General features: G+C 41.0%; 1 protein-coding gene across 2 annotated transcripts in view; it reads right to left on the reverse strand.

The window, feature by feature from the left end:
- The window catches only part of PIWIL2 (piwi like RNA-mediated gene silencing 2), a 47,185-nt gene extending 36,594 nt beyond the window's left edge, over positions 1-10,591 (reverse strand). For both annotated transcript variants that reach the window (XM_003793976.3, XM_023515577.1), the window contains exons 1-9: positions 10,400-10,591; positions 8,425-8,512; positions 8,129-8,267; positions 7,417-7,626; positions 5,907-6,017; positions 2,704-2,821; positions 1,996-2,120; positions 734-814; positions 309-422 (exon numbers count right to left, since the gene is read on the reverse strand). In XM_003793976.3, the coding sequence (XP_003794024.1) occupies positions 309-422; positions 734-814; positions 1,996-2,120; positions 2,704-2,821; positions 5,907-6,017; positions 7,417-7,626; positions 8,129-8,267; positions 8,425-8,512; positions 10,400-10,591 (1,178 nt within the window). The remainder of the gene's footprint in view (positions 1-308; positions 423-733; positions 815-1,995; positions 2,121-2,703; positions 2,822-5,906; positions 6,018-7,416; positions 7,627-8,128; positions 8,268-8,424; positions 8,513-10,399) is intronic.
- Between the last annotated feature and the right edge of the window lie 1,435 nt (positions 10,592-12,026).

The raw sequence follows: 12,026 nt of genomic DNA on the forward strand, positions 1-12,026 counted from the left end.
GGCTGGGGATTCGAACCCGCCACCTTAGGTGTACGTGGCCGGCGCCCTAGCCGGTTGAGCTATAGGTGCCGAGCCAAACCTAGTCTTCTTAACCATACATTTAAATAAAACTCCTCCTCAAAGCACAGCAGATGTCTATTCAGATGTCTATTCAGAAGGCGTAAGGACATGTGCACACCCATTTAGTTTTCTCTATCTGTTCTACAATTAAAACTCCAAGCAGAACAATGTCTAATCTTTATTATTATTATTACTGAACTTTTAGAAAGCCATCAGCCTGTTAACGGTAAATACCACCATGCACTCACATGACATCCAGTACAGAATCATTCCGAATGACCTTATGGGAGACATCAGCTAGCAGGAAAAGGCCTCCGTCCGTCCTCCGGATGCTAGCTGCATAGCCTGGCCAGATCTGCAATCTGTAGACAGAGAAGGTCATTACCTTAGGGTTCTAACAAGAACATAGATAATTCTACTCCCCTATTTGAAACAAAACTTTTGAGTTCTGAGTACTGCGCTTCCCTGATAACAGTGAGAAAGCCCCAGGAAACAAATTAAATTAAATCAACATCATTACAAACTTACTAAAAAACCAAACTAAGAAAGAGACTTACCTGATGAATTCTATTCACTACCATAAAATACTAGTGAGATTATGGTCCTAAATACACAATGAAAAATTTCTTTCCAGAACCATTCAAAACTTGGGGGGGGGGGTAAAAACACCAACCTGTGTTGCTGTAGTACCATAGCACTTGTTGGGTCATAAAAGTTTCTCCCCACAAGCTTCATATCTAAAAGTTTCATTACCCTGAAAGGAAAAGCCAAGAGTAGGTCTTCTAATAGAAGAATATACAAATTAAGCTCCATTATCCTTAGCTACATTTGTCTTTTAAATAGAGTGCCCTGGCACCATAGCTCACAGCAATCTCAAACTTGGGCTCAAGCAATCTTCTTGCCTCAGCCTCCCAAGTAGCAGGGACTACAGGTATGCACCACAATGCCCATCTAATTTTTCTATTTTTTAGTAGACACAGGGTCTTGCCCTTGCTCAGGCTGGTCTTGAACACCTGAGCTCCAGCAATCCACCTGCCTTAGCCTCCCAGAGTGCTAGGATTACAGGCATGAGCCACCTTTCCTAGCCTAAATGTTTGTGTTCTTTGCACAAAAATAGCTTTTATACTGAGAACCACCTTGCTGAAAGAAAACAAAAAATCACCAAAGCATTTATGTTGGAGTATGTGCAACTGATTGCAGCCTTTCCCACTCACTAGCAAATAAAACATTGAGTTGATTTCTCAGGTTCCATTTACATTACTTTTTACCACTAACTAAAAAGAATGCAAGAGAGCCCATTTCTAAGTTTGTGAACAGTGGTTCTCAACCTTCCTAATGTCGTGATGCATTTTCATTGTTATAAAGGGGTCACGACCCACAGGTTGAGAACTTCTGTTTGGGAACAATGGTATAGCAAAGGGAGTTATGTTTGCTACTAGGTAGAAATTCTAACTCGGTAGAAATTAGGTTCAGTGTTTCATTAAATAAGAGGTAGTTTGGGATTAACAGCTGTATGAAATTAGAACATCTCGAAAGAAGTTAAACAATTATGAGCTGTCTATAATCGAAAAACTCAAAAGACTGGAAAAAATTATTGCAGCAAATATTTTTGCACACTACCTCTTTAAATAGCCCTCTTGCTATCACCACCATTGAATATACCATGAATAGCTGCTTTTAACCTGAATGAATCCAAAGGAACTCATTCCCCTACTGAGCTACCTCCAAACCTAACTTTACATATTCAAATCTGGCCTGTCCTGGTGAGATAATTTTTGAATAAGTCAGCTTCAATATCATCCATTCATTTGTTAAATGCTCCCAAACCCATCTGTATACACATTGTGGTATAATAGCATCCAGGCTTATTGAAGAGCATTATTGCAAATACAAGACTGAAGTTAAAAGAAAATAAAACCTCAACTGTTTCCTCACCTACGGAAAACAACATTGTAGAAAGGAATGCACAAGTCAGAACAGGGCTCCAGGATCTTTGTCAACTGAATCTTAAGGCTGATTTCAGCACCATCAGTTTTCCTTTGACTTTTTAATTCAACAACCTAACAAATAAATACATGGAAGTAAAAAGAAATAACAAAACTACCAAGTCCTAAAATACCTTAAAACTTTTTTAACTCTTACTTTACTTTGCTGCCCACACTGGCAAAGGTGTGGTATGACAACTAGGATTCAGAAACTATTTGCTAAGAGAAACCCAACAAAGTTTGAATTTGAAAGTTATAAGCCATTCTTTATCACAGAAATCAAGAGTTTCCGATTACTCCTTTTTTGTTTTTTGTTTAGGGACAGAGTCTCACTCTGTTGCCCAGGATGGAGTGCAATGGCCCAACCATAGCTCACTGCAACCTCCAACTCCTGGCTCAAGTGATCTTCCCGCCTTGGCCTCCCAGAGTTCTGGGATTAGAGGCATAAGCCACCACACCTGGCCCCAATCACTCCTCTTATGTGAGAAGGTGCTCCTTGAAGAATTCAAATGTAAAATGTTCTGTTATATCTTGCAGAAATCTGTCTTCCCTCTAGGAATAGGAAGATACAACTCAAATATTCAGGAAGTCTATGATTTCCCACCACTCAAAACACTCTTAGGTTTCATCCCAAAGTACACTTCCTGTGTGGTCTCACTTGTTGAAGCTTAACAGGCAGATAGAGAATGGATCCATCAAAAGCAGTGACGTTCCCGGTGACAGCTTGATGGTCCTTCAACATGCCAAACCTCATGCTTTTGCACTCCACATTAGGGCTAGAAAATAATAAAGAGGATTTCAATTCAATTTGACTCAAAGAGCATTCTTACCACAGTTGGGCAACAAACACGTTGGAGAAGCAGTCACTATAACCGCTGCTCCGCCTAGTGGTCATATTAAAAATTACATATCTGACCAAAAACTGAATTTTGTCTAGAGGTTATCTGCTCTCAGCAGAACCATTAGAAATTGTAGGTACAGGAAACAAGAACAAACTGTAATTCCACCACTGAAGAACAGCTCCCTTGATGTGTCAGTGTATATTCTTCCAGACTGCAGATTGGAGAGCAGAAAACTTTTGTGTAAGGGGCCAAATAGTAACTATTTCAGGCTTTGCAGGCCTTTTATAGCATGAAAGCAGCCATGTAGACAATATGCAAACAAACTAAGTGTGGCTATGCACCAATAAATCCTCATTACACAAACAGGCAGTGGGCCAGGTTTAACATTAAGACTATCCTGGCTTTACAGTCTTCAGAGATATACACTTCAAAAAATAAAGAAGGTTTTTTTTTTTTTTTAATTGTAGTTTTTGGCTGGGGCTGGGTTTGAACCTGCCACCTCTGGCATATGGAGTTGGTGCCCTACTCCTTTGAGCCATAGGCACCACCCCAAAAATAAAGAAGTTTTTTAAAAACAGGATTTTACGGTAATCATTTTTCACTCGTGGCAATCTCAACTTTCTATTGATTCACTGTCACAAATGAGTTTTCACTTACAACTCTGAAAAAATCCAGTTGCTACTTCATACAACAATTGCCCCATTATAGCAGAGTAACACTCCACCTTATTCTACAACTGCAAAGTTCAACAAAATCCAAGGCTAAGAAGGGTCAAGCATGTTCAAGTACATGAAGAGAGACAAAAACAAATCATGTGTTAATCCAACACAATTGTCCCCAAAACTAAACACTCGTATGATAACATTCTTAAAAATTCACAGATACACAGATAGCTATGCTCTAAGCATAGTATTTAAGTCTGTCTTCCCAGATATCCTTCATGCACTACCAGGAAGCTACAGGTTGTCCAGCCTGCTAATACACCTGCTTAGTGTTCTCACGACAACCCAGCAGCCTCTTCACAGTGGGGCTTTGAACCTACAATCTACAAATGTAGACTGTCCATATCTACAATCTTGAAATCTATAAATCTGTGTCTTCTCCAGGGCCTGTTCAATGTAGACAGACTTCTTTCTGTTTCCTTAACATGTGTCAATCCATTTTCAGAGAAAGAGTTCTACTCTCTTCAGTGCTCACCATACAGTCCACAAAAGGCCTGGGGCTCAACTTCATCCTCTTTTTGGCTCCTTCCTTCCTTCTACCTGTCATACATGCTCAGCTAAGCCTTCTTACCTCATAGAAACCTTTAAAGTAATCCTGTACTCTCTTTAATTATCATTCCATTTCCCATTCCTCTTAAAAATTTTTATTTTTATTTTTTGCCACCCTGGGTAGAATGCCATGGAGTCATAGCTCATAGCAACCTCAAACTCTTACGCTCAAATGATCTTCTTGTCTCAGCCTTCCAAGTAGCTGGGACTATAAGCACCCATCACATTGCCTGGTTATGTTTAAAGACGGGGGGGTCTGGTCTCACTCTTGCACAGGCTGGTCTTGATCTCCCTGAGCTTGAGCAATCTACCTGCCTCACCTCCCAGAGCGCTGGAATTACAGGCATGAGCCACTGTACCCGGCAATAATGTATATTTCAAAATTGCTAAGAGGAATTTTAAAAGTTCTCACCACAAAAAAATGGTAAGAAGGTAAGGTGATGGATATGTTAATTAGCTTTAATTTTCTAGCATGTACACACATTGCAAAACAAACATTGTACGCCATATATACAATTATTGTCAATTTAAAGAATCAGACTTCTATCTTTTCATTTTCTCCAGATATTTCAAAACATTCATTTTCATAATTATACTTAATAACCTCCAGCTAATGACTCCTCTAAGATCTTGTGGGGTTTTTTTTTTTTTGAGACAGAATCTCCTTTTGTTGTCCTTGGTAGAGTGCCACTGCATCACAGCTCACAGAAACCTCAAACTCCTGGGCTCAAGTGATTCCCCGGCCTCAGCCTCCTGAGTAGCTGGGACTACAGGAACTGGCCACAATGCGCAGCTATTTTTAGAGATGGGATCTCACTCTGGCTTAGGGTGGTCTCAAACTCATGAGCTCAGGCAATGCACCTGCCTCGGCCTCCCAGAATGCTAGGATTATAGGCATGAGCCACTGTGACCAGCCTCTTCCCTAAGATCTTAAAAAAGAACACAAACCGTTAATATTAATTCTTAATTTTAAAAAATTAAAATGGCTCAACACCTGTGGCTCAAGTGGCTAAGGCACCAGCCATGTACACCCAAGGTGGTGGGTTCGAATTCAGCTGGGACCCGCCAAACAACAATGACGGCTGCAACCAAAAAATAGCCGGGCGTCGTGGCGGGTGCCTGTGGTCCCAGCTACTTGGGAAGCTGAGGCAAGAGACTCGCTTGAGCCCAGGAGTTGGAGGTTGCTGTGAGCTGTGATGCCACAACACCTTACCCAGGGGGACAGCTTGAGGCTCTGTCTCAAAAAAAAAATAAATAAATAAATAAATTTTAAAATTTTGTTATAAAACTTAAGTTATTTTCTCTGATTTTTTCATTCATAAATTGAAACCCTAGACTGTGACTGGACAGACATCAAATGTTGGTATGATTCACGTTTTGTGGGGTATGGATCTTATACCATTTGGGGAGCAGTCCCCTTTAACAAAAGGAATATAAAATTACACATACAAAATAAGTTAAAAGTTCCTGGAAGAGGCCTATGCAAGTAAAAGGCCCTAATTTAAGCTTAATTTCACATTAAATCCAATCCATTTTCACGTACCCATTAAGTTAAAATCTGAAATGGTAATATTGCTAAATAAACACAAGAAAAATTAACCTTAAACTTCCTATAAGGATCTAAGTCATGCATTCTTGCATGGGGATGTTCACAGGAATTGTACAGAATGACGTTTAGTTATTCCAAGAGAATAATTTCCTTAATGTCCTCTAAGAAGTGAACAATACAGACAAAAAGCTATGGATACCTGAAAGTCACATGATATTGATAAACTGCTTCATTATGACACTGTATTTTGATGAGGTTCAGTCCCAAAGTTTGAGGTGTTCCTTTTGATCCTTGCTTCACCAAAAGCTCTCTAGAAAACAAAAAGAATAAAAAGTACCCACATTTACTAAAAAAAAAAAAAACCAACCTATACCACTACCACCAACAAAAAGACTGAGGGAAATAGTGTTTTTCACACTACATAAACCAAGAAGCAACATGTACAAAAGCATGTTAGCTTTGAGGGCTAGGAGATAAACACTTAGCAATGTCTAATTAATTATGGAAAATCACCCTATCTGTCCTAATATTACTGGAATAAACTAGGCCAGCTAACTAAGAACATAAAAGTTAGTTATATATAGAAAGATAAAGTGCCACAGTTTTTTTCCTAAATTATTTCCTTATCACCAGGCACAGTGGCTCACATTTGTAATCTAACACTCTGGGAGGCTGAGGTGGGTGGATTGCATAAGCTCAGGAGTTCAAGACCAGCCTGAGCAAGAGCAAGACCCCATCTCTACTAAAATAGAAAAACTAGCCAAGCATAGAGGCAGGCGTCTATAGTCCCAGATACTCAGGAGGCTGAGGCAAGATGATCACTTGAACCTAAGAGTTTGAGGTTGCTGTGAGCTGTGATGATGCCATGGCATTCTACCCAGAGCAACAGAGAGAGACTCTGTCTCAAAAAAAAAAAAAAATTGTTTTTATTTCCTTCTCTTCAGTGTGACAAATGAAGCCAGGATGGTGGCTCATGAAAACCTGTAATCTCAGCTACTCTGGAGGCCGAGGCAGGAAGACTGCTTGAGCCCAGGAGTTGAAGGCTGCAGTAAGCTATGATCACGCCACTGCACTCCAACCTGGGTAACAGAATGAGACCTCACCTCTAAAACCAAACCAAAACAAAAAAACAATATGACAAGGAACTATTGGTTTGAACTGGGAAGGAAACAAAAGGCCATTAGTCTCTCTCTGGTACATATTATGTATTCACTGTTAAATTCATTTAACTTCATCAGGAATTGTCCCACCTCTTTGTCAATCTCTTGCTGTTGAAAAAGAAATCAAAACCCTCTGCAGAGGCTCGGTGCCTGTGGCTCAAGCAGCTAAGGCGCCAGCCACATACACCAGAGCTGGCAGGTTTGAATTGAGCCCAGGCCCGCCAAACAACAGTGACAGCTACAACCAAAAAATAGCCGGGTGTTGTGGTGGGTGCCTGTAGTCCCAGCTACTTGGGAGGCTGAGAATTGCTTAAGCCCAGGAGTTAGAGGTTGCTGTGAGCTGTGATGCCATGGCACTCTACCCAGGGCAATAGCTTGAGGCTCTGTCTGCCCCAAAAATCCTCTACAGAATCTATCACCCAGGCAGGACCTGAGACACAATACAGAGTTTACAATAGTGCACAGCAGCCAACATGCAGAGATTCATTAGGTGCCTTCTTCTTCAACTCTGATCACTAACAAGCAGGGAGGGCAGTGTTCCTGACTTACTTTTCCTTGTGCTGCTCTATAGTCAGGACTGGAGGGCGATCTGGAGAGTGCAGGGAGGGCTGGGGCAGAGCTGGAGGTGAAGACAGCCGTGGGGGGTCACGGGTAGTTAGGCTGAATGCACTGGGAGGCCTGTCCATTCCTCTGCCAATACCAGCAGCAGCTCTTCCCAGTGGTAATAAAGAAACATCTGTACTCCCTCTTCCAAGCATTCTGAAATGTGGAACAAGAGGCAAATTAGGGCTTTCTTTACCAAGCTTCTATCCACACCCATCTAGATTATTCCCAAAGTCTACAACCTCTTCCTGGAAGAGTCAGCAAAAGGGACCCAAGCAGAGCCTTGACATTCTCTCAAAATGCAATATGCCAATATGACTCATTCACCAACTGCTCTTAATCTGGATTCTCAGAGCCATTTTAGATAGCACAACTGAGAGGAAATCTTGACTCAATCAGATTAAAGAACTGCTGAAATTAGGATAACTTGTCAAGAGGGCAAATTAAGGTATGAACTGCACAGTAGAGAACCACTTTTTAGTCTTTTCCAATGACTAACTGGGTCAGCAGCTGCGGAGACTCTTGGGAAACGTCCATTCTTGAACATAACATCAGGCGCTGCTTGTTTTTGACACAATGCTTCCTAGAGTTTCTTTCTGAACTTCAAGAAATATTACATCTGGTTTCAGTGTTTACATGAGAAAATAACTTTACCCACCTATTCCAACCAACAGAGGCCTCTGCCATCTTGCTATCCCCAGCTGCCAACACTAAAGGATCCGGAAAAGTGAAGCGGGGTTCTTCTTTGTCCTTGTGCACTGCATTAGCAGAAAAGCCTCGACCTAAAATGCCTCTGCCTGAATGAAAGAACCGAATCCCAGCAATTACCATGAGTTAAACATGTTTAAAGTACAGTTTAAGTATATTTTCCTGAAGATAAACCATATGGATTTAAGAACAAAGCAATTATGTAAGTTTATAACACTAAATTTCTCAAGTTAGTTTTCCACATACCTAAAGGGGGTATTTCATGTTTCAGAGGGGTCCGAGAAACTGTTTCAAGGCCCAGGCCTCGAAACATGGAGACCAAACCCACAGATTCCTATGGAAAGTCAAAGAATAAAGTTATTCTAAAATGTAGTTTAAAACTCCAGAAACAATGGCTTTCTTAAAGTATAGATAAATATTAAAAATTATCTTCTTCAAATTCTATTAAGTGCTATAAGAATAAAAATAGTTAAAAAATCTTTAATACTTGTAACCATGTCCTTTAAGCATAAAAATTTACAGTTAAAAGTCCATGATTTAATATACAGTATGAAAAAAGCAACAGAACTAACCTGCTAGATCATTTAAGAGGTACCAGAGTTTATTTTTTCACAATATCCAACAAAACATACTATTCTCCTGTGGCAGGCTTGCAAATTTACTGCTGTTGCACCAATGAGAACTGACATGTAAAAAAGCTACATTATGGACTCAATCAATTCATTACGTAAACACAATATTATTGTCATTAAATTTTTTTTTTTTTGAGACAGAGCCTCAAGCTGTCACCCTGGGTAGAGTGTGTGGCATCAGAGCTCACAGCAACCTCCAACTCCTGGGCTCAAGCGAGTCTCCTGCCTCAGCCTCCCAAGTAGCTGGAACTATAGGCGCCCGCCACAACGCCTGGCTATATTTTTTGGCTGCAGCCGTCATTGTTGTTTGGCGGGCCCAGGCTAGATTCGAACCCGCCACCTTAGGTGTATGTGGCTGGCGCCTTAGCCACTTGAGCCACAGGTGCCGAGCCATTAAACTTTTCTTCTTATAAAACATTTGACACTGCCAACTCTACTTAAAATGATTATAACTGCACTATTAAGTTCTTCCTATATTTGCTAACCTTTGACATATATTTTGTCAATATATGTCAAATATATTGACATATTATTAATTTGACATATAAATTTTCTTAAAATGACAAATTTTAGACAAATTTTATAGACAAATTTTCTTAAAATGACTATATACTAATTAGTCATTAGGAATGCACACAAGCGTTAACTGTTTCCACACCATAGCAATAGCTGAAGAGCCTCCTTTTCTTAAAGACATGGGCAAAGAGGCTTCCAAAAGGAGCAACTCTAACCATTACCACTTCAGGGACAGGAGTTGCTGCTAATATCATAAAGCCAAACCCAGGGTGAAAATCTAAACACTCAAAAGAAGAGCAAGAGGTTATTTATATCTTTGAATCTATCAGTTATGAAGGGATGGATGGATAGATGTATGGGTTGAAGCTAGAGAACCTAGGGCACTTACCCAAGTCCATCTAGTGTTCACAATGAGGCACCTTGTCTAGACTCATAACTCTAAGATTTGAAATACACACAGGCAGTCCCTGAGTCACAAACATCCAACTGACATGCAACTCAGTTGTATCAAAGGCTATTACGGACAACAGATAAATGTACTATTCCAACTTACATATGCATTCAACTTTAGAACGAACCTACAGGACTTATCTTGTTCAGAACTCAGGGACTTCCTGTATATGCCCAAAAGATACAGCAACTTTTTTTTTTTTTTGAGACAGAGTCTCACTCAGTTGCCCTGGGTAGAGTGCTATGCTGTCATAGTTCACAGCAACCTCAAACTCTTGGGCTCAAGTAATTCTCTTGCCTCAGCCTCCTGAGTAGCTGGACTACAGGTGTCCACCACAATGCCCAGCTATTTTTTAGAGACATGGGTCTCGCTCTTGCTCAGGCTGGTCTCAAACTCCTAAGCTCAGGTGATCTGCCCGCTGTGGCCTCCCAGAGTGCTAGGATTACAGGCGTGAGCCACAACACCAGGCCTTTACAACTACTTTTTAAAGGAAACAAGAGAAATCAAAAACCTTGTTTCTTCATAGGGTTTCACAGCCTTCTAAAGACTTTAAAATCTATCGCTCACTCTGACAGCACAGGTGGCCTATATGCCAGTACTGTGCATCCAGATGTGGCCTTACCCTTTGTGCCGGCCCTCTATGTGTGCCTGGTTCCTCTGGTCTTCCAAATGCATGGCCTCTGCCTGCAGGTCCTGCTCTGCCCAGACCTGAAGCCAAAGGTTTAGGAGTTTGTGGCCAACAGCCTGGCATCCGTACACATTGAGATGGGTGGACAGGAGAAGGGCCCCTGAATGGTGGTCGAACAGGATCCATCATCAAAAGGCTATAGAGGACACGCTTGTTGATCCTATTCAGGTCAACTACCTGGTAGCATTTAAAAAGAGATTAAAGATTCCCAGTTATTTTCCTTTTCCTTAAAGACAGAACCACAAAGCATTAAAAAATGATAGCATTTAAAAGAAATAAAAGATTCCCAATTATTTTCCTTTTCCTTAAAGATAGAACAACAAACCATTAAAAAATAGTTACTTTAAGTCAATCCAGTAATATGACCAGACTTCTACAATAGTCACTTTAAAAGCTTCTACTTGAGCCCAGAGGGGGGGAAAAAAAAAAATATATATATATATATATACACACACACACACACACACATACTTTTTAGAGACAGAGTCTCACTTTATCACCCTTGGTAGAGTGCCACGGCGTCACAGCTCACAGCAACCTCCAGCTCCTGGGCTTAGGGGATTCTCTTGCCTCAGTCTCCCAAGTAGCTGGGACTACAGGCACCCACCATAACACCTGGCTATTTTTGTTGTTGTTGTTGTTGTAATTTGGCCGGGGGCGGGTTTGAACCTGTCACCCTCAGTATATGGGACCGACGCCCTACTCGCTGAGCCACAGGCACCACCCACAACTTTTATTTGAGAAAGTCTCACTATGTTGCCCTTGGTAGAGTGCTGTGGTATCACAACTCACAGCAACTTTAACCTCTTGGGCTTAAACGATTCTCTTGCCTAAACCTCGTGAGTAGCTGGGACTACAGGTGCCTGCCACAATGCCCGGCTAATTTTTGGTTGCAGTTGTCATTGTTGCTTGGCAGGCCAGGGCCGGGCTAGAACCCATTAGCTTAGGTGTATGTGGCCAGTGCCTAAAGCCACCTAACTAAGCTACAAGCGCCAAGCCTATCCAACTCTTTTCTATAAAACTCTTCTTTCACACTCCACCAGATCCAAGGTCTCTAGGGTACAGAGCCTTTCTGCTTTGAAATAACAATACTCACTGAGTCTCACAGGGTACATTTAATGCTCTTCTCTTTCCCAAGTAATTAGGGATGAGGCTCTCTCTGCCACACGCCCCCCAAATTTAAAGTCCATCAGCCTTTTCAAAATCACTTTTATTTCAGGACTCCCTCTTTAAGGGACACCTCTCGTACTGATCTACACCTCTGATCCCTGAAGAATTCCTAACCACTTGAATTCTTATGCCTCTTGTTAACTTTCAAAACCTGTTTTAAGTTATTAGCTACAGAGAAGTCAGGCCATGCAAGTAAAGGATAAATACAATTCCTAAGTCAATAGTACACCTCTAGGTGGAGATAGTTTAAGAACTTGCATATTTCTTAAACTATACTACCCTCTTTCACACTACAGAGTGTCCCAAAAGGTACCCACAAAGTCACCATACATAGGGAAAATGGAAAATTGTAGCTAAATGTACCTTTGCTTATAAACTTTTACAAAGAGGT

This window comes from Otolemur garnettii, unplaced genomic scaffold, assembly GCF_000181295.1.
Source record: "Otolemur garnettii isolate 467f Iridium unplaced genomic scaffold, OtoGar3 scaffold00074, whole genome shotgun sequence".
NCBI lineage: Eukaryota > Metazoa > Chordata > Mammalia > Primates > Galagidae > Otolemur > Otolemur garnettii.